This window comes from Triticum aestivum, chromosome 7A, assembly GCF_018294505.1.
Source record: "Triticum aestivum cultivar Chinese Spring chromosome 7A, IWGSC CS RefSeq v2.1, whole genome shotgun sequence".
Taxonomy (NCBI): Eukaryota; Viridiplantae; Streptophyta; class Magnoliopsida; order Poales; family Poaceae; genus Triticum; species Triticum aestivum.
Genome location: NC_057812.1, coordinates 121,983,293 through 122,004,557, shown reverse-complemented (window position 1 = coordinate 122,004,557; position 21,265 = coordinate 121,983,293). Strand labels below are relative to the sequence as shown.

The following is a 21,265-nucleotide window of genomic DNA, read 5'->3' as shown; positions in this document are numbered from 1 at the left end:
GCCACCAAAAAGAGAGTGAGCGCCACAAGCCAAAATCGAGTGCCTCCATGATGAGCGAAAACAAGAACCTAGTTCTATTTTCCACCAAACGTGAGATGAGAGAAGTGTGTGAGAACCCATCTAGTGTCCTACACTACATCCTCGTGTGCAAGGACAAGGCACCACAAACTAACACTTCTCACACTCTTCCTCTAGTGTTGTCTTCTCTTTTGCAGGAATTTCAAGATGTTTTTCCCGATGAGCTACCTCCGGGTCTACCTCCTCTACGAGGCATTGAGCACCGAATCAACATCATCCCCGGAGCACCTCTTCCGAAAAAAGCTCCATATCGTGTCAACCCCGACGAAACAAAAGAAATACAAAGGCAAGTAAAGCATCTCATAGACCATGGACATGTGCGTGAAAGTTTGAGCCCTTGTGCAGTCCCGGTAATTCTTGTGCCAAAACGTGATGGTAGTTTTCGCATGTGCTCCGATTGTAGACCTATCAATGCTATCATCGTTCGCTATAGGTATCCCATTCCACGCCTAGATGATATGCTTGATGAGCTTAGCGGTGCCACTATATTTTCCAAAATTGATCTTAAGAGTGGTTACTATCAAATCCGCATACAAGAGGGTGATGAATGGAAAACCGCTTTCAAAACCAAGTTTGGTTTGTATGAGTGGTTAGTCATGCCTATGGGTCTTTCGGAAGCACCGGGCACTTTTATGCGCCTTATGAATCATGTATTTCGCCCTTACATTGGTATATTTGTTGTAGTTTACTTCGATGACATTCTTGTGTTTAGCAAATCTATTAAAGAGCATGCCACCCATGTCCACACCGTTTTGCAAACTCTTAGAAAAGAGCGCCTCTATTCTAATATGGAGAAATGCCTTTTTGGTGTTGATAAGCTCGTTTTCTTGGGTTTTGTTGTTTCTTCTAAGGGTGTTCATGTTGATGAGTCCAAGATTGATGCTATTAAGACTTGGCCGCAACCAACCAACTTGCATCAAGTGCGTAGTTTTCTTGGCCTTGCGGGTTTCTATTGTCGCTTTGTAAAGGATTTTAGCACCATTGCTTCGCCTTTGCATGCTTTGAGCAAGAAGAATGGGCCTTTTGTTTGGGGACCATCCCAAGATAGCGCATTCAATGAGCTTAAGAATTTGCTTACTCATGCTCCCGTGCTTGCTTTACCCAACTTCGACAAGCCTTTTGAAATTCATTGCGATGCTAGTGGCAATGGCATAGGAGGTGTGTTAACGCAAGAGAAGCGCCTGTAGCTTACTTTAGTGAGAAACTTTCCGGAGCGCAACTCAATTATCCCATCTATGACAAAGAGCTATATGCTTTAGTCTGTGTTTTGCATGAATGGGAGCACTACCTTCGTCCCTATGAGTTTATCATTCATACCGATCATGAGACTCTCAAGTATCTCAAGGGACAAACTAAGTTGAACAAGCATCATGCTAAATGGAGTGAATTTATTGAGTCTTTTCCCTATGTCATCAAGTACATCAAGGGTAAAGAAAACATAGTAGCGGATGCTCTTTCCCGCATTTGCATGCTTGTCATGCAACTTGAGTTAGATGTCATTGGCTTTGAGCATATCAAAGACTTATATGAGCATGATACAACTTTTGCCATTCCTTATGCCAAGTGTTTGTCGAATACATCTTGGGAACGCTATTACATCAAAGATGGCTACCATATGAGAGCTAACAAACTTTGCATTCCCGAGTCCTCGCTTCGTTTGTTGCTTTTGCAGGAATCTCATGGAGGAGGCTTAATGGGACACTTCGGAAGCGACAAGACGTTCTCCACGCTCTCGAAGAGCTACTTTTGTCCTAAGATGTTTCGGGATGTCAATCGTTTCACCAACCGGTGTTCTACATGTCACAAAGCTAAGTCCAAAGCTCAATCTCATAGTCTCTATATGCCTTACCGATTCCATACCAACCTTGGGAAGACATTAGCATGGACTTTGTACTTGGTTTGCCTAGAACTCGAAATGGGAAAGATTCCATATTTGTCGTTGTGGACTGTTTCTCCAAAATGGCACATTTTATTCCTTGTCACAAGATAGACGATGCTTCACATGTTGCTAATCTCTTTTGTAGGGAAATATTGCGTCTCCATTGTTGGGGAACGTAGCAGAATTTTAAAATTTTCCATGCATCACCAAGATCAATCTATGGAGTCATCTAGCAACGAGGGAGAAAGGAGTGCATCTACATACCCTTGTAGATCGCGCGTGGAAGCGTTCAAGAGAACGGGGTTGATGGAGTCGTACTCGACGTGATCCAAATCACCGATGACCTAGTGCCGAACGGACGGCACTTCCGCGTTCAACACACGTACGGTTAGGAAGACGTCTCCTCCTTCTTGATCCAGCAAGGGGGAAGGAGAGGTTGATGAAGATCCAGCAGCACAGCGGCGTGGTGGTGGATGCAGCAGGATCCCGGCAGGGCTTCGCCAAGCGCAAGCGGGGAGGAGAGGTGTTATGGAGGGAGAGGGAGGCGCCAAGAGCAAGGGGTGCGGCTGCCCTCCCTCCCCCCTCTTTATATAGGGGCCTTGGGGGGCGCTGGCCCTAGGCGATGGATCTTCAAGGGGGGCGGCGGCCAAGGGGTGGCTTCCCCCCAAGCCAAGTGGGGGGCGCCCCCACCCCTAGGGTTTCCCAACCCTAGGCGCAGGGGAGGCCCAAGGGGGGCGCACCAGCCCACTAGGGGCCGGCTCCCCTCCCAATTCAGCCCATGGGGCCCTCCGGGATGGGTGGCCCCACCCGGTGGACCCCCGGGACCCTTCCGGTGGTCCCGGTACAATACCGGCGACCCCCGAAACCTTCCCGATGGCCGAAACCGGACTTCCTATATATAAATCTATACCTCCGGACCATTCCAGAACTCCTCGTGACGTCCGGGATCTCATCCGGGACTCCGAACAACTTTCGGGTTACTGCATACTAATATCTCTACAACCCTAGCATCACCGAACCTTAAGTGTGTAGACCCTACGGGTTCGGGAGACATGCAGACATGACCGAGACGCCTCTCCGGTCAATAACCAACAGCGGGATCTGGATACCCATGTTGGCTCCCACATGCTCCACGATGATCTCATCGGATGAACCACGATGTCGAGGATTCAATCAATCCGTATACAATTCCCTTTGTCATTCGGTACGTTACTTGCCCGAGACTCGATCGTCGGTATCCCAATACCTCGTTCAATCTCGTTACCGGCAAGTCACTTTACTCGTACCGTAATGCATGATCCCGTGATCAACCACTTGGTCACATTGAGCTCATTATGATGATGCATTACCGAGTGGGCCCAGAGATACCTCTCCGTCATACGGAGTGACAAATCCCAGTCTCGATTCGTGCCAACCCAACAGACACTTTCGGAGATACCTGTAGTGTACCTTTATAGTCACCCAGTTACGTTGTGACGTTTGGCACACCCAAAGTACTCCTACGGTATCCGGGAGTTGCACAATCTCATGGTCTAAGGAAATGATACTTGACATTCGGAAAAGCTACAGCAAACGAACTACACGATCTTTGAGCTATGCTTAGGATTGGGTCTTGTCCATCACATCATTCTCCTAATGATGTGATCCCGTTATCAATGACATCCAATGTCCATAGTCAGGAAACCATGACTATCTTTTGATCAACGAGCTAGTCAACTAGAGGCTCACTAGGGACGTGTTGTGGTCTATGTATTCACACATGTATTACGATTTCCGGATAACACAATTATAGCATGAACAATAGACAATTATCATGAACAAAGAAATATAATAATAACCATTTTATTATTGCCTCTAGGGCATATTTCCAACAGTCTCCCACTTGCACTAGAGTCAATAGTCTAGTTACATTGTGATGAATCGAACACCCATGCAGTTCTGGTGTTGATCATGTTTTGCTCTAGGGAGAGGTTTAGTCAACGGATCTGCCACATTCAGGTCCGTATGTACTTTACAAATCTCTATGTCTCCATTTTGAACACTTTCACGAATGGAGTTGAAGCGACGCTTGATATGCCTGGTCTTCCTGTGAAACCTGGGCTCCTTGGCAAGGGCAATAGCTCCAGTGTTGTCACAGAAGAGAGTCATCGGGCCCGACGCATTGGGTATGACTCCTAGGTCGGTAATGAACTCCTTCACCCAGACTGCTTCTTGTGCTGCCTCCGAGGCTGCCATGTACTCCGCTTCACATGTAGATCCCGCCACAACGCTTTGCTTGCAACTGCACCAGCTTACTGCCCCACCATTCAAAATATACACGTATCCGGTTTGTGACTTAGAGTCATCCAGATCTGTGTCGAAGCTAGCATCGACGTAACCCTTTACGACGAGCTCTTCGTCACCTCCATAAACGAGAAACATATCCTTAGTCCTTTTCAGGTACTTCAGGATATTCTTGACCGCTGTCCAGTGTTCCATGCCGGGATTACTTTGGTACCTTCCTACCAAACTTACGGCAAGGTTTACATCAGGTCTGGTACACAGCATAGCATACATGATAGACCCTATGGCCGAGGCATAGGGGACGACACTCATCTTTTCTCTATCTTCTGCCGTGGTCGGGCATTGAGCCGTGCTCAATCTCGTACCTTGCAATACAGGCAAGAACCCCTTCTTTGACTGATCCATTTTGAACTTCTTCAATATCTTGTCAAGGTACGTACTCTGTGAAAGACCAATGAGGCGTCTCGATCTATCTCTATAGATCTTGATGCCTAATATATAAGCAGCTTCTCCAAGATCCTTCATTGAAAAACACTTGTTCAAGTAGGCCTTTATGCTTTCCAAGAATTCTATATCATTTCCCATCAACAGTATGTCATCCACATACAATATGAGAAATGCTACAGAGCTCCCACTCACTTTCTTGTAAATGCAGGCTTCTCCATAAGTCTGCGTAAACCCAAACGCTTTGATCATCTCATCAAAACGAATGTTCCAACTCCGAGATGCTTGCACCAGCCCATAAATCGAGCGTTGGAGCTTGCACACCTTGTCAGCATTCTTAGGATCGACAAAACCTTCCGGCTGCATCATATACAATTCTTCCTTAAGGAAACCATTAAGGAATGCCGTTTTGACGTCCATTTGCCATATCTCATAATCATAGAATGCGGCAATTGCTAACATGATTCGGACGGACTTCAGCTTCGCTACGGGTGAGAAAGTCTCATCGTAGTCAACCCCTTGAACTTGTCGATAACCCTTAGCGACAAGCCGAGCTTTATAGATGGTTACGTTACCATCCGCGTCTGTCTTCTTCTTAAAGATCCATTTATTTTCTATGGCTTGCCGATCATCGGGCAAGTTAGTCAAAGTCCATACTTCGTTTTCATACATGGATCCTATCTCGGATTTCATGGCTTCCAGCCATTTGTCGGAATCCGGGCCCGCCATCGCTTCTTCATAGTTCGAAGGTTCACCGTTGTCTAACAACATGATTTCCAAGACAGGGTTGCCGTACCACTCTGGTGCGGAACGTGTCCTCATGGACCTACGAAGTTCAGTAGCAACTTGATATGAAGTTTCATGATCATCATCATCAACTTCCGCTCTAGTCGGTGCAGGCACCTCAGGAACATTTTCTTGAGCTGCGCCACTTACCGGTTCAAGAGGTAATACTTCATCAAGTTCTACTTTCCTCCCACTTATTTCTTTCGAGAGAAACTCTTTCTCTAGAAAGGACCCATTCTTGGCAACAAAGATCTTGCCTTCGGATCTGAGGTAGAAGGTATACCCAATAGTTTCTTTAGGGTATCCTATGAAGACGCATTTTTCCGATTTGGGTTCGAGCTTTTCAGGTTGAAGTTTCTTGACATAAGCATCGCATCCCCAAACTTTTAGAAACGACAGCTTAGGTTTCTTCCCAAACCATAATTCATACGGTGTCGTCTCAACGGATTTCGACGGAGCCCTATTTAAAGTGAATGCGGCAGTCTCTAAAGCATAGCCCCAAAATGACAGCGGTAAATCGGTAAGAGACATCATAGATCGCACCATATCTAATAGAGTGCGATTACGACGTTCGGACACACCATTACGCTGAGGTGTTCCAGGCGGCGTGAGTTGTGAAACTATTCCACATTTTCTTAAGTGTGTGCCAAATTCGTGACTCAAGTATTCTCCCCCACGATCTGATCGCAAGAACTTGATTTTCCTGTCACGTTGATTCTCAACCTCACTCTGAAATTCCTTGAACTTTTCAAAGGTCTCAGACTTGTGTTTCATTAAGTAGACATACCCATATCTACTCAAGTCATCAGTGAGGGTGAGAACATAACGATAGCCACCGCGAGCCTCAACACTCATTGGACCGCACACATCAGTATGTATGATTTCCAATAAGTTGGTTGCTCGCTCCATTGTTCCTGAGAACGGAGTCTTGGTCATTTTACCCATGAGGCATGGTTCGCACGTGTCAAATGATTCGTAATCAAGAGACTCCAAAAGTCCATCTGCATGGAGCTTCTTCATGCGTTTGACACCTATGTGACCAAGGCGGCAGTGCCACAAGTATGTGGGACTATCATTATCAACCTTACATCTTTTGGTATTCACACTATGAATATGTGTAACATTACGCTCGAGATTCATTAAGAATAAACCATTCACCAACGGAGCATGACCATAAAACATATCTCTCATATAAATAGAACAACCATTATTCTCGGATTTAAATGAGTAGCCATCTCGAATTAAACGAGATCCTGATACAATGTTCATGCTCAAAGCTGGCACTAAATAACAATTATTGAGGTTTAAAACTAATCCCGTAGGTAAATGTAGAGGCAGCGTGCCGACGGCGATCACATCGACCTTGGAACCATTCCCGACGCGCATCGTCACCTCGTCCTTCGCCAGTCTCCGTTTATTCCGCAGCTCCTGCTTTGAGTTACAAATGTGAGCAACCGCACCGGTATCAAATACCCAGGAGCTACTACGAGTACTGGTAAGGTACACATCAATTACATGTATATCACATATACCTTTAGTGTTGCCGGCCTTCTTGTCCGCTAAGTATTTGGGGCAGTTCCGCTTCCAGTGACCACTTCCCTTGCAATAAAAACACTCAGTCTCGGGCTTGGGTCCATTCTTTGGCTTCTTCCCGGTAGCTTGCTTACCGGGCGCGGCAACTCCCTTGCCGTCCTTCTTGAAGTTCTTTTTACCCTTGCCTTTCTTGAACTTAGTGGTTTTATTCACCATCAACACTTGATGTTCCTTTTTGATTTCCACCTCTGCTGATTTCAGCATTGAATACACCTCAGGAATGGTCTTTTCCATCCCCTGCATATTGAAGTTCATCACAAAGCTCTTGTAGCTCGGTGGAAGCGACTGAAGGATTCTGTCAATGACCGCGTCATCCGGGAGATTAACTCCCAGCTGAGTCAAGCGGTTATGCAACCCAGACATTTTGAGTATGTGCTCACTGACAGAACTATTTTCCTCCATCTTACAGCTGAAGAACTTGTCGGAGACTTCATATCTCTCGACCCGGGCATGAGCTTGAAAAACCATTTTCAGCTCTTCGAACATCTCATATGCTCCGTGTCTCTCAAAACGCTTTTGGAGCCCCGGTTCTAAGCTGTAAAGCATGCCGCACTAAACGAGGGAGTAATCATCAGCACGTGACTGCCAAGCGTTCATAACGTCTTGGTTCTCTGGGACAGGTGCGTCACCTAGCGGTGCTTCTAGGACATAATCTTTCTTGGCAGCTATGAGGATGATCCTCAGGTTCCGGACCCAGTCCGTATAGTTGCTGCCATCGTCTTTCAGCTTGGTTTTCTCTAGGAACGCGTTGAAGTTGAGGACAACGTGGGCCATTTGATCTACAAGACATATTGTAAAGATTTTAGACTAAGTTCATGATAATTAAGTTCATCTAATCAAATTACTCAATGAACTCCCACTCAGATAGACATCCCTCTAGTCATCTAAGTGAAACATGATCCGAGTCAACTAGGCCGTGTCCGATCATCACGTGAGACGGACTAGTCAACATCGGTGAACATCTTCATGTTGATCGTATCTTCTATACGACTCATGCTCGACCTTTCGGTCTTCTGTGTTCCGAGGCCATGTCTGTACATGCTAGGCTCGTCAAGTCAACCTAAGTGTATTGCGTGTGTAAATCTGGCTTACACCCGTTGTATTCGAACGTTAGAATCTATCACACCCGATCATCACGTGGTGCTTCGAAACAACGAACCTTCGCAACGGTGCACAGTTAGGGGGAACACTTTCTTGAAATTATTACGAGGGATCATCTTATTTAAGCTACCGTCGTTCTAAGCAAATAAGATGTAAAACATGATAAACATCACATGCAATCAAATAGTGACATGATATGGCCAATATCATTTGCTCCTTTTGATCTCCATCTTCGGGGCTCCATGATCATCGTTGTCACCGGCATGACACCATGATCTCCATCATCATGATCTCCATCATCGTGTCTTCTTGAAGTTGTCTCGTCATCTATTACTTCTACTACTATGGCTAACGCTTTAGCAATAAAGTAAAGTAATTACATGACGTTTATGTTGACACGCAGGTCATAAATAAATAAAGACAACTCCTATGGCTCCTGCCGGTTGTCATACTCATCGACATGCAAGTCGTGATTCCTATTACAAGAACATGATCATCTCATACATCACATATATCATTCATCACATCCTTTGGCCATATCACATCACAAAACACTTGCTGCAAAAACAAGTTAGACGTCCTCTAATTGTTGTTGCAAGTTTTTACGTGGCTGCTATAGGTTTCTAGCAAGAACGTTTCTTACCTACGCCAAAACCACAACGTGAATTGCCAATTTCTATTTACCCTTCATAAGGACCCTGTTCATCGAATCCGATCCGACTAAAGTGGGAGAGACAGACACCCGCCAGCCACCTTATGCAACTAGTGCATGTCAGTCGGTGGAACCAGTCTCACGTAAGCGTACGTGTAAGGTCGGTCCGGGCCGCTTCATCCCACAATGCCGCCGAATCAAGATAAGACTAGTAACGGCAAGATAATTGACAATATCGACGCCCACAACTGCTTTGTGTTCTACTCGTGCATAGAAACTACGCATAGACCTAGATCATGATGCCACTGTTGGGGAACGTAGCAGAATTTTAAAATTTTCTACGCATCACCAAGATCAATCTATGGAGTCATCTAGCAACAAGGGAGAGAGGAGTGCATCTACATACCCTTGTAGATCGCGCGCGGAAGCGTTCAAGAGAACGGGGTTGATGGAGTCGTACTCGACGTGATCCAAATCACCGATGACCTAGTGCCGAACGGACGACACCTCTGCGTTCAACACACGTACGGTTAGGAAGACGTCTCCTCCTTCTTGATCCAGCAAGGGGGAAGGAGAGGTTGATGAAGATCTAGCAGCACGACGGCGTGGTGGTGGATGCAGCAGGATCCCGGCAGGGCTTCACCAAGCGCAAGCGGGGAGGAGAGGTGTTATGGAGGGAGAGGGAGGCGCCAAGAGCAAGGGGTGCGGCTGCCCTCCCTCCCCCCTCTTTATGTAGGGGCCTTGGGGGGCGCCGGCCCTAGGAGATGGATCTTCAAGGGGGGCGGCGGCCAGGGGGTGGCTTCCCCCCAAGCCAAGTGGGGGGCGCCCCCACCCCTAGGGTTTCCCAACCCTAGGCGCAGGGGAGGCCCAAGGGGGGGCGCACCAGCCCACTAGGGGCTGGCTCCCCTCCCAATTCAGCCCATGGGGCCCTCCGGGATGGGTGGCCCCACCCGGTGGACCCCCGGGACCCTTCCGGTGGTCCCGGTACAATACCGGCGACCCTCGAAACCTTCCCGATGGCCGAAACCGGACTTCCTATATATAAATCTTTACCTCCGGACCATTCCGAAACTCCTCGTGACGTCCAGGATCTCATCCGGGACTCCAAACAACTTTTGGGTTACTGCATACTAATATCTCTACAACCCTAGCGTCACCGAACCTTAAGTGTGTAGACCCTACGGGTTCGGGAGACATGCAGACATGACCGAGACGCCTCTCCGGTCAATAACCAACAGCGGGATCTGGATACCCATGTTGGCTCCCACATGCTCCACGATGATCTCATCGGATGAACCACGATGTCGAGGATTCAATCAATCCGTATACAATTCCCTTTGTCAATCGGTACGTTACTTGCCCGAGACTCGATCGTCGGTATCCCAATACCTCGTTCAATCTCGTTACCGGCAAGTCACTTTACTCGTACCGTAATGCATGATCCCGTGATCAACCACTTGGTCACATTGAGCTCATTATGATGATGCATTACCGAGTGGGCCCAGAGATACCTCTCCGTCATACGGAGTGACAAATCCCAGTCTCGATTCGTGCCAACCCAACAGACACTTTCGGAGATACCTGTAGTGTACCTTTATAGTCACCCAGTTACGTTGTGACGTTTGGCACACCCAAAGCACTCCTACGGTATCCGGGAGTTGCACAATCTCATGGTCTAAGGAAATGATACTTGACATTCGGAAAAGCTACGGCAAACGAACTACATGATCTTTGAGCTATGCTTAGGATTGGGTCTTGTCCATCACATCATTCTCCTAATGATGTGATCCCGTTATCAATGACATCCAATGTCTATAGTTAGGAAACCATGACTATCTTTTGATCAACGAGCTAGTCAACTAGAGGCTCACTAGAGACGTGTTGTGGTCTATATATTCACACATGTATTACAATTTCCGGATAACACAATTATAGCATGAACAATAGACAATTATCATGAACAAAGAAATATAATAATAACCATTTTATTATTGCCTCTAGGGCATATTTCCAACATCCATGGTGTGCCAAAGACAATTGTCTCGGCCCGCGACGTGAAGTTCCTTAGCTACTTTTGGAAGACCCTATGCGACAAGCTCGGAATCAAGCTACTCTTCTCCACGGCGTACCATCCTCAAACCGACGGCCAAACGGAGGTGACAAACCGCACACTCTCCGCTCTACTTCGCGTACTCATCAAGAAGAACATCAAGGAGTGGGAGGAGTGTCTACCCATCGCCGAGTTCGCCTACAACCGGGCAAGACACTCAACAACCGGCAAGTCCCCTTTTGAGGTCGTCAACGGTTTCAACCCTTTGTCACCATTGGATGTTCTACCTCTACCACTCCAAGAGCGAATCAATTTGTACGCAAGTGCACGAGCGACCCATCTCAAGAAGGTGCATGAAGATACAAGAAACACCATCGAGCGCCAAGTACAACGCCTTGCGACCAAGCTCAACGTCAACAGGCAACCTATGGTCTTCAACATTGGTGATCTCGTGTGGCTACACCTTCGCAAGGAGCGCTTTCCACAAGAACACAAGTCTAAGCTAAGACCACGAGCAGATGGACCCTTCAAGGTGCTCGCACGCTACAACGACAACGCTTACAAGATCGACCTCCCGCGCAACAAATACAACATGAGCGACATCTTCAACATCAAAGCTCTCTCTCCCTTCCATGGTGATGACAAACTCGATCCAAGGATGGATCTTCCCCAAGGGAGGGGAGATGAGCGGAGCATCCCAGGACCATCCCCATGGACGCCACCTCAACTATCCAAGCTCCAAGTGGACCAATGACAAGGGCTAGGGCACGTGCTATTCAATCCGAGGTGACATCACTCCTACTTGAGTTTTCCCCCTCTTCAAGTGAGACATGGCTACTGCCTAAGTCCGAGATACTATGTGTCATCAGGTACAATGCTCAAGACTCGGAGTCGAGGACTGTAGAAGAAGAGACAGGCGTCAACACTCTGGACAGCCCGGAACTTCAGGCCAGAGCCCGGAACTTCCGGCCCCCGGACCTTCCGGCCGACTCGGAGCTTCCGGTCGCCGATGACCTTGACCATCCCAGGCGTGCCAACTCTCGGGTTAGCCCAGACCCCGTCCTGGACCTTCCGGCGCCCGGAACCTCCGGCCTGCCCGGACCTTCCGGCCCCCGGATGCCAGCACATCTCCACCGCGCCAACTCTCTGGTTAGGCCGGACCCTCCCCGGAACCTCCGGCCCTGCCTGCGCGCAGCCACTTGGGCCGAGGCCCGTGTACCCTTTCGTCACCTAGACTATATATACTCTATCCCGTATGACTTTCTAGGGTTAGCATTGGTTTAGCTCATACTTAGAGATAGAGCTTCGCTCATCCACATCGGATCTACTCCTTGTGAGAGACCGCGGCCTCTTCGGAGAAGATCACTTTGGATTCAAGCCCCCTTTCTAAGGGAAGACCCCCCCCCCCCCCCCGTGGATTCAAGACCTCCTCACGGAGAAGAACCGGCTACCCTTGTATCGTCCTTAGTTGTCCGTGGATTCATGTATCGTCCTATGTACCCGAGGATCTAGCACATGTGTGACTTGTTCTTGTTAGTTTGAGTGTTCCTCTTGTGTTTCCCCTTGTGTTTTCCCTCGTTTCCCTCCTCGTGTTCTTCGCGTTCTTCGCAGGATCCGCTCCTTTCGTGAAAGATCGGGCGATTAGGGTTCCACCCTACATCATGCTTGTACACTCTGTTGGAAAAGGCAGTGCCTAGGAGGCGCTTAGGCATGCCTAGGCGCTAGGCAATGGCCAAACGCCTTGCCTAGGGCATAAATGGAGGTCTAGGCAGGGCAAGCAAGGAATTACCTATCCAAGCAAGAAATCATGCCACATACTGCATTGATATGCCAAACGGGTTATATTCTAATGACATTAGACGGTAATTAATTAATTTATATGCCCTAAACTAATATCAACACCCATATAATAATCACAAAATACACTATGAGTAAAAACTATATTACCGCCTAGGCCGCGCCTAGGACGCTTAGGCACCGCCTAGGCACTAGGCGAAGGCCAACCGCCTCGCTTACGCCTACCGCTTTTTCCAACCTTGTTGTACATACCTTTTCTTTTAATATATTACCGTAGAACTATTGTTCTATGGTCCAGGCCTAAAAAAAACTATCTTGGTACAATAATACACACACATAGTGAAATAAGAATCTACAAGTATATGGATCATACATGCGGTTAACATCCAACTAGCAATAAAATGGTAACTTGCTAGGAGCATTGACACAAGTAACGAGCAGGCAATAGGAAAATTAGATATACGAGCCATATGGGAAATGCTAGATTTTATTATCATAAACATTCCCTGCTATAATACATATAAACTTATTTCAACTATAGCTCTTTAAAAGTAGGAAGTAGGTGTCAACAAAGTTAGAGCATCTCCAACAGCCGCGCAACGCGCCGCGCGCTAAAAGTCAGAATACAGCGCGGGGTTAGCCAGCTTTTGCGCGCGGCGGTGCGCTGGCTCCAGCGGCCACCGCAAATTAAAGTGCGCCCGAGCCGCTCCAGCAGGCGTGCTATATTTCATCTGTTTTTTCCTACCACGATTCAATATTTCATAGTTCACATAGTTCGTCCGACTCGGACTCTGCCTGCTTCTATGATAGCCTACTTCTACGATACAAAATAAAACGAAAAACTAGTACTACTTGTCTGACTCGGACTCTGACTCGGTGATGTCCTCGTCCGACGTATGTGCGTAGGCGTCAAAGAACCGCTCGTCGCCGGAGTCCCAGGAGGACGCATCTCCTAGCGCGATGTTGTATTTAGCTACCGCCCTCCGCGTTCGCTTGTCCTCACGATAGGCGGCTCGCTCCTCCCTCCTCTTCGCCCTCTTCGCCCTCCTCTGGGCGAAGAACTGTTCCTCGTTGGTGTCTTCCGGGAAGCGATGGCTCCACAGCGCCATGTCTTGCTCGTCCATCTCGGCCAGCCTGAGACGACGCTCCCGCCTCCGGTGCTTGCAACGATCCTCGTCGGCGAGAAGCCGCGGGAAAGGCGCCAACTCCTGTGCCCGCTCCCGCGACGCCACGTCGGCGAAATTCATGTCCTGACGGGACAGCAGGAGGCGCCACGTCGCAGCGTCGTACGCGCGGGTGCCCTCTTGGGCGGTGTCGAAGGTTCTGAGGCGGAGGCGCATGCTGCCGCCCGACCAAATCTTGGCGGAGTAGGTGCCGGACGGACGCACGCGGACGCCGCGGTAGCCCGAAGCTCCCCGACGGCGAGGCGGCATGATGGCGCGGTGGTGGCGTGTCGGCGGCAAAGGGCGGCAGAGGGCGATGGTGAGATGGAGAGAGCGGCAGAGGGCGCTGCAATTTATAGGCGCCCCGGACGCGGCGCGCCAAATGTAGCGCGCGAGCTGCTGCCTTTTCCCGCACGCGCAATCATTTCCCGCGCGTGCTAGTTTTCCGCCACCGCTGGAGCGCGTGAAAACGTCCCACGCGCGTTAAAAAGCCAATTTACCGCGCGCGCGTCTTTTGGCGCGGCTGTTGGAGATGCTCTTACTACTTTATCATCATAGAAATTAAGGGAGACCCCGCCTCTTTGGTTGAAATAAGAATATTTTAGCATGAGCGTGTAATGCACCTACTGACTGCTCATTTGCATTGAAACATATGGACATGCTAGAATTGGCCTACACAGGCCACAACTACGCGTAAACCGGCTGATGGTAGGAGTTTTTAAACCGCCTTGCCAGCCCTTGATCTGCGTTAATTTAGGACGCTTGATCCCTGAACGGTAACATCACAAAGCCTATATCTCACCAGCACCAATGGGTGCATCCTTGCTCCCGTGCAATTAGCTTCAGTGGGCAGTTGGGCGACATGCATTAGCCGTGGCGCTCAGGTAGCAGCAACGGCGTCACCTGTCATCTCACGCCAAAAACGCCGACGAGCTCACCATGCACAGGCCACGGCACCAGCAATGTCACTGTTGTGACCACCCCTTGAACCACCGGCGAAGCTCCATTGAAGCACCGACAATGCTCCGTCTGGCCGACAATGCTCCAACACAGCATCGGCGATGCTTCGTTGCAGCACCGGCGAAGCTCCGGCGGCCCCGACGATGTTTCATTGCAGCTCCGGCGAAGTTCCATTGAAGCACCGACAATGCTCCGGCGGGCCGACAATGCTCCAACACAGCACCGACGATGCTTCGTTGCAGCACCGTCGAAGCTCCAGCGGCCCCGACGATGCTTCATGGCAGCGCCGGCTGCTGCAATAGGGTGGGTGGTCGCATCACCGGCTGCTGCAAAAACCCGACGGCATGCCCTGCTGCACAGCACCACACCGCCGCGTCGATGTGGTGCAGCTCCTCACTACAGTCAGAGATTACACCATGCGCTGTGAGCGGCACCTTGCGACACCCCCGTCGTCTACAGCATTGGCGGCCTCTATCCCCGTGGCCCCCGTAGCACCCCGACCATGAACATCATCGCCGTTTCGCGGCAAAGAGCTCGCCGTTCGTGTGGTCGAATAGCAGGTCGTCGCAGTGCAACGCTGCCCCTTGCAGCAGCAGCAGCTCCACCGGCCAGAGTGAGATACGGGAGGAAAGGACGGGATGCTCTTCGGGAGAGAGCAGAGCAAAGTTGCAAAGGATTTGGGAGAGAGCAGCAGCAAGATTTTGCTGATCTAGTTCAGAGGAAGAGGACGACTCGAGAAGAAAGGGATAAGGCCGCGGGATGGATGGCATGGCTACGAGGACGCGTGTCAATCCCTCGAGGCGGTTTACGCGTGCGTTAAACCAGTCGGTTGAAAGCAATCGTTTTCCATATGATAGACAACTCAATCAACATACACACCTAGCTTCCAAATCAAGCACTAGTTCCTTCCTGATCAAGAACACACCCCCTTCCAAATCAAGAAAACCTAGCTACACACGATTTTGCCCTAGCCATGAATACTTTGCTTAACCAATTAACGAGGGCGAAGTTACAAGTTGTTGCTTCGCATTTGGGGAGCCGGCGCGTCTGCCGGTCATCATAGACATCGACGTACATGGACTTAGGAGGTGGCGGCGACGGCGGCCAGGGATTACGATATCATCGATCGAGGACTTCGAAAGCGACAGACAAAGACTTGGAGGCAGTGGCGGCGGGGGCGTCGGAGGCGGGGCCCGTGACGCCGGGTGGAGAGTGAAGACGACCCACTCGCTCGGATGAGTCTAGACGACGCCAATCTAGAAGGTCCATTGATGCCGAAAAATTAGGTCAGACCAGTCGACCATGCCGGTCCATTCCCAACTTGATGGAAGGGGGAGTGGATCATGGCCTCATATGGGTGATGGCAAACAGGAACCACGGAGCGCTGTGAAGCAGACGGGCGGAGCCAGACCACGGAACCACCGGCGGGAGCCCCGCCGATATTTCCCCCCTCCCCTGGGTCGAATCACCGAGCCAGCCGCATATTCGCGTCGCACCGCGGGAGCGGAGACAGGTCGTAGGCAGGCGCACGCGGCCCTGCCCTCATCCCGCCACCGATCCCAAGGCCAGGCCACCACCCACCCATCCGTCCCCTCCACGCCACCACCCCATCCCCCGGCCCCACCACCCGCCGCGTCGGGTCAAACTCCACCATCCCTCGCCTATCCTCCTCCTCCTCCGCCTCCCCCCACCCATCCGTCCGTCCCTCCTCCTCCTCCCCTCCCCTCCCCACGGCCGCCTCCACCGCGCCACAAATCCCGGCGACCCGCCCCGTCTCCGTGCCCGCCCCGGCCACCACCTCCGGCGCGCCTCCGAATCCCATCCCGTTCCGCGAGCCGACTCCGTCTCCGTCTCGTGGGCGGTGACGACCCGTACCCTGCCCCGAGTCGGGGAGGGGCGGCCGAGGTTTTTTTCCCCTTCGCGCCCCATATGGGCTGGTCGCCAGCTATATATTACTACCAGCTCGTCGACCGGCGGAAGGGCATCGGCTCGCGTTGGCGGGAGCTCTCCAGATCTGCCGCGGACGCTCGCCTCGTGTAGATCCCGTCCCGTCCGGATCTCGGCGCGGCGTCGGGGCTCCAGCGTCTCGTCTCTCCGTCTGTAGCTAGCGCCTGCGCGAGTGGGCAGGTGCACTGTTTGCTCAATCTCTTTTGTTGCTCCTTTGCGGGCGTATGATTCTCCCGAGCTTCTGCTAGAGCTGGAGGCGCGTATGATTTTGGCCGGCGTAACACTAAGCTTATTTTCCTTATTTGCTCCCTCTTTACTGCTGCGTTACGTTTGCCGCTCATGGGAATTTACTGATTTAGCGGCGACGCAAAGTTTTTTGCCGTAAAAGGGCCAATGCGTACGAGCGAAGCGTTAGATATTTCAACGTCCTAGCCGGTGAATTTGGCGTATAGAAACTGCATGTGGAGATGCAGTTTTTGTGACGCGGGCGGTTGTGGTAGTAGTTCAGGCAGTTATATCTGAGCCAAGAAAGGGCACGCCATTCTGTGTGCAAATGGGTGACGCCCTTTTTTGGAAAGATACTTACCGGCTTTTAGGTCTGGTGTAAATTTGGAAACTTCTATTACAAGTAATGGTGATAATTGTGTTGCCATCTCTGGCTGATAGTAACAAAAACAAACTTTTTGGAGCCCAACTGTACGATTTAATGGACCGACTAGTTTGGCAATTCTAAGAAAAACTTTTCTAGCTGAATTGATTTCGGATTAGTTCATCCATATATGTCATGTAAATTAATAAATGGCATATCTAGTTTAGAGTTCACATTTGGTGTGCTCTAAATATTACTCAAATAATTGGAGCCAGACCTTATTGGATTAGTTTTTATTTGCCTTTGCCGTTTTCGATAAGCATGAAATTGTTTTTCACTTGAAAATAATATCAATTCTTGGTAGCCTGGCATAAATTTATTATTGATAGCTACCTCACAGAAAATCATGGAAGTAGCTAAATAGTTCTACAGATTAGCAAATACTAGCTTCTTGCTAACGAAGAGATGACTTTTCTATTTTGGTTATTCATAGGAAATATACTTTTTGTAAATGCGCCGAACCATACTAATACTAACCCTTGATATTTATCACCTTTTCAGGGTTTGGGTAAATCTCATTGGAAGAGTTTTTTCTGTACATGTAATTTCTGTTAAAAGATGACTTCACTGAATAAAGTTGTTCCAAATAATGGTGATGCAAGGTCAATGTTACCAAATAAATTCACTGCATTAAATCCCAATGCAGCAGAGTTTGTCCCTTCATGTGTTATTAGACCATCCTATGGTAATAGCACAGCTTCAGATGCAAGTAAGTCTGAACTTAGGGGGTCCCCTGGAAAAAAAATTCTAGATAGGTCTGAGTCGTCCAAGTCTAATAACTCAGACGATGAGGCACACCAGTTCTGGCGTAAGCAGCTCCCAGATGATATTATTCCAGACTTCACTTCTTTCGAGAAAATCGAACAAGAACCTGAAGAGCTGTCCCTTGCTGGATTATCCTTGAATGCACCTCCGTTCTATGGGACAAAAGCTAGCCGCTTGTCAAGAGAACACCAAGAGTTGTCTTCTTCAGCTAGCAACCTGGAACTTGGGCATACCAATTTATTTTACGAGGATAATTCACAGGCAACCTTTTCAACTGTTGGTTCAAGTAATTGGGAGCAAAATTACGTGGGTGATCTCCACTTTGCTAATGAAAATCAGGACCTTCAGTATGATCCTACCACGGGCTTTACTGACGGTTTTGCTAGTGAGTACGTTGCAGCATCAGATGGCCTCTTTGACCCCCTAGAGTATTTAGCGTCTCAGTTTCCTGGATTTTCAGCAGAGAGTCTTGCGGAGCTGTACTATGCAAATGGATGTGACTTCAATCATACTATTGAAATTCTCACCCAGCTAGAGGTAATCTCTTCCTATCTGTAATTTTCACACTTAACTCCTCTAGACGTCCAATCAGAGCACTGCTTAACATAGCTGTCTCTTCTTGACGTATATGGCTGAAACTTTAATGATTTTTCTTTCTGCTCAAGGCACCAGTATTAAATGTATCCTTTGAAAGACAATATTAAAATCTCGTTCCTCTTTATTTGGTAATGTACATTGCTTCAAGCAGTTATGTTACAATTGCAACATTCAGTAGCATCTCCAAGGGTTATTTTTTCTTTTGATTTTTCAGATGCAAGTGGATCCTACTTCCAATCAGACAATGAATTTGACCCCCAGCTCACCAAACTTTAGTACGGGGGACTTTCCTGCCCTGCCAACAGCAGAAGATCAAAATGGTTTCTCCAAGGGAGATATGGATATCCTTGGCTTCTTCAGTGGGCGCAATTCTTCCACCATATCTAGTGGTACTGGTGATTTTGTTTCAGCTGTTCGGAAACTTGCATCGCAGAATTCTGGCCACAGCAAGTTCAAAAAGGGCTCTGATTATGGCAATGGTGTTTCTACCGTTTCTGTACCCAAGCAGTACAGTTTTGGTTCTAAAACATCTTCTGGGAACAAGTATCAAAGTGTTAGTAGTGCACGTGCAGCTGCAACTCCATGGCTTGATACCGGCGATTCAGTCGGTAATACTCATCTGAATATTACAAGTTATTTCTGATGCAGATTGCACAATTTGATGGTTTTGCACATTGTATTGTTGTTATCTTAGAATAGGCAAGTTAGGATTGGTACATTGTGCTTTACAATGTATGGATAGATCTCAGGAAGCAAATTATAGTTGGGTGTGCATAATTTGAAGCATATTGGTGTATTTCCATGTCCTCATTCTAGATAGATGCAATTATAGACTGATGGATTTATCTTTGTACGTGGCCCAACAGCAAACATGTATTCAGAATCGAGGGAGGAAGCTCGTGATTTTGCCCGTGTCCGAAATGCATGTTTTGAGCAGGTGAGCAGCTTAATTGTTGTCTCCAGATGCTTGGTTGTATATGTATCTATTCTTCTAAACCAATGTACATGTTACATGTTCACATTTGCAATTTTTGTTTAGATATCTGTTCATAAGGAATATTAAAAAAACACTGGCAGAATCATAGTAGGAATTTGTTGAGGGTTTTGCCTATGGATTGAATTTGGCATTGTTAATCGGTTTTTGTTGAATTTGGCATTTTTTAAATTGTTTGTTGCCTACTTGCTGTATGTATCGTTAGGTGTGTATCATTGTCATGTGCTTAACTGCAGTCGAGAATAATCATAATGTCTCCCATTTTAACTTCTTTCTGACTACATGTCTTGTTCCTTTCCTTCCTAAATAGAAGGGCAGACCATGTAAAAAAAGAAGGGCAGAGAATATTCATGTTTTTGTATAATTTTTCCACTACTCATATGCAAGTTTGCAAGCCATAAAAAATGATGGATTTGTGCGACTTATTTTAGGGAAGGGCAAATCTGGCCCCATAGCTACCAGTATCATATAAATTACATCCAGGATATCATCATTTGCTACGTCCTGCACATTTGATTCATTAATTTTGTTAGTTGGAATATTGATGGAAAGATGTACTTGGCAGGCTAGACAAGCTTACCTAATTGGCAACAAAGCTCTGGCCAAGGAACTAAGCATCAAAGGTCAGGCCTATAACTCGCAAATGAAAGCAGCTCATGAGAAAGCTAGAGAAGCTATTTATCGACAGAGGTTGCTTTCTCCCCTTTCCAAGCTATGTATACTGCTTCTGTGGAATGTCAGCGACATATTTACAAGCACTTCTGTTCCATCCTAAAAATTTTGATTCATTGTCCAGGAACCCTGGTTCTTTGCAACGGGGGAGTGATCGTCTGATTGATCTACACGGCCTCCACGTGAGCGAAGCAATCCATATCCTCAAGGTCGAGCTCAGCTCCCTGAGGGGCATGGCGAGGGCTTCAGGCGAAAGGATGCAAGTCATGGTATGCGTCGGAACAGGCCACCACACCAAGGGCTCTCGCACCGCGAGGCTGCCCATCGCCGTCGAGCAGTTCCTTCTGGACGAAGGCCTCCATTACACGCAACCTCAGCCCGGCCTGCTTCGCATCGCCGTGTACTAACATGATCTCTTAGGTGAGCACCACAGAGAAAAGCAACCCACAAAAAAAAAGAGGAGAAAGAGATGCAGGAGAAAAACTAAAAAGGTGCGCTGTTGGAGCACTTGTAAGTTCTTGGTAGTTGTATATTAAAGGAGCCAGCAGGAGAATAGCCTGACAAAACAGAATACAGTGTAAAATTATACATAGATCCATTCAATTCACATTCCATTCCCCTCCTGCCGTGCTTATTCGTGATATGGTTCCCTGGAGTGCATGCGAGATGGACTGCGGCGAATGTCACACGGGAAACGTGGGAGATCTCGGTTTCAACCGGCATTCTGCGGTTATAACAAGACGTGGGATTTTGCGGACTCGGTGAAATTTGAGACAAACATGTTGCATGCTTTCACCTGTTTGTTTTATTCTGTTTCTCAAGTTGCCAGGAAGTTCTGTTCTGTACATCCTCTTG

General features: G+C 48.4%; 1 protein-coding gene across 1 annotated transcript; it reads left to right on the top strand.

Annotated features, from left to right (window-relative positions):
* The first annotated feature begins 16,423 nt into the window (after positions 1–16,423).
* On the top strand, positions 16,424–21,033 carry LOC123151204 (polyadenylate-binding protein-interacting protein 7). Its single transcript, XM_044570949.1, has 6 exons — positions 16,424–16,913; positions 17,884–18,684; positions 18,959–19,352; positions 19,611–19,681; positions 20,304–20,428; positions 20,535–21,033. The coding sequence occupies exons 2-6, from the start codon at positions 17,941–17,943 to the stop codon at positions 20,815–20,817; spliced, it is 1,617 nt and encodes a 538-aa protein (XP_044426884.1). The 5' UTR covers positions 16,424–16,913; positions 17,884–17,940; the 3' UTR covers positions 20,818–21,033.
* The last annotated feature ends 232 nt before the right edge of the window (positions 21,034–21,265 follow it).

Bases quoted from the DNA above. Each gene is read 5' to 3' on its own strand.
- LOC123151204 (XM_044570949.1), top strand. From the start codon at position 17,941: ATGACTTCACTGAATAAAGTTGTTCCAAATAATGGTGATGCAAGGTCA. The intron at 18,685-18,958 runs GTAATCTCTTCC...TTGATTTTTCAG, and splicing joins AAATTCTCACCCAGCTAGAG to ATGCAAGTGGATCCTACTTC. The intron at 19,682-20,303 runs GTGAGCAGCTTA...TGTACTTGGCAG, and splicing joins GAAATGCATGTTTTGAGCAG to GCTAGACAAGCTTACCTAAT.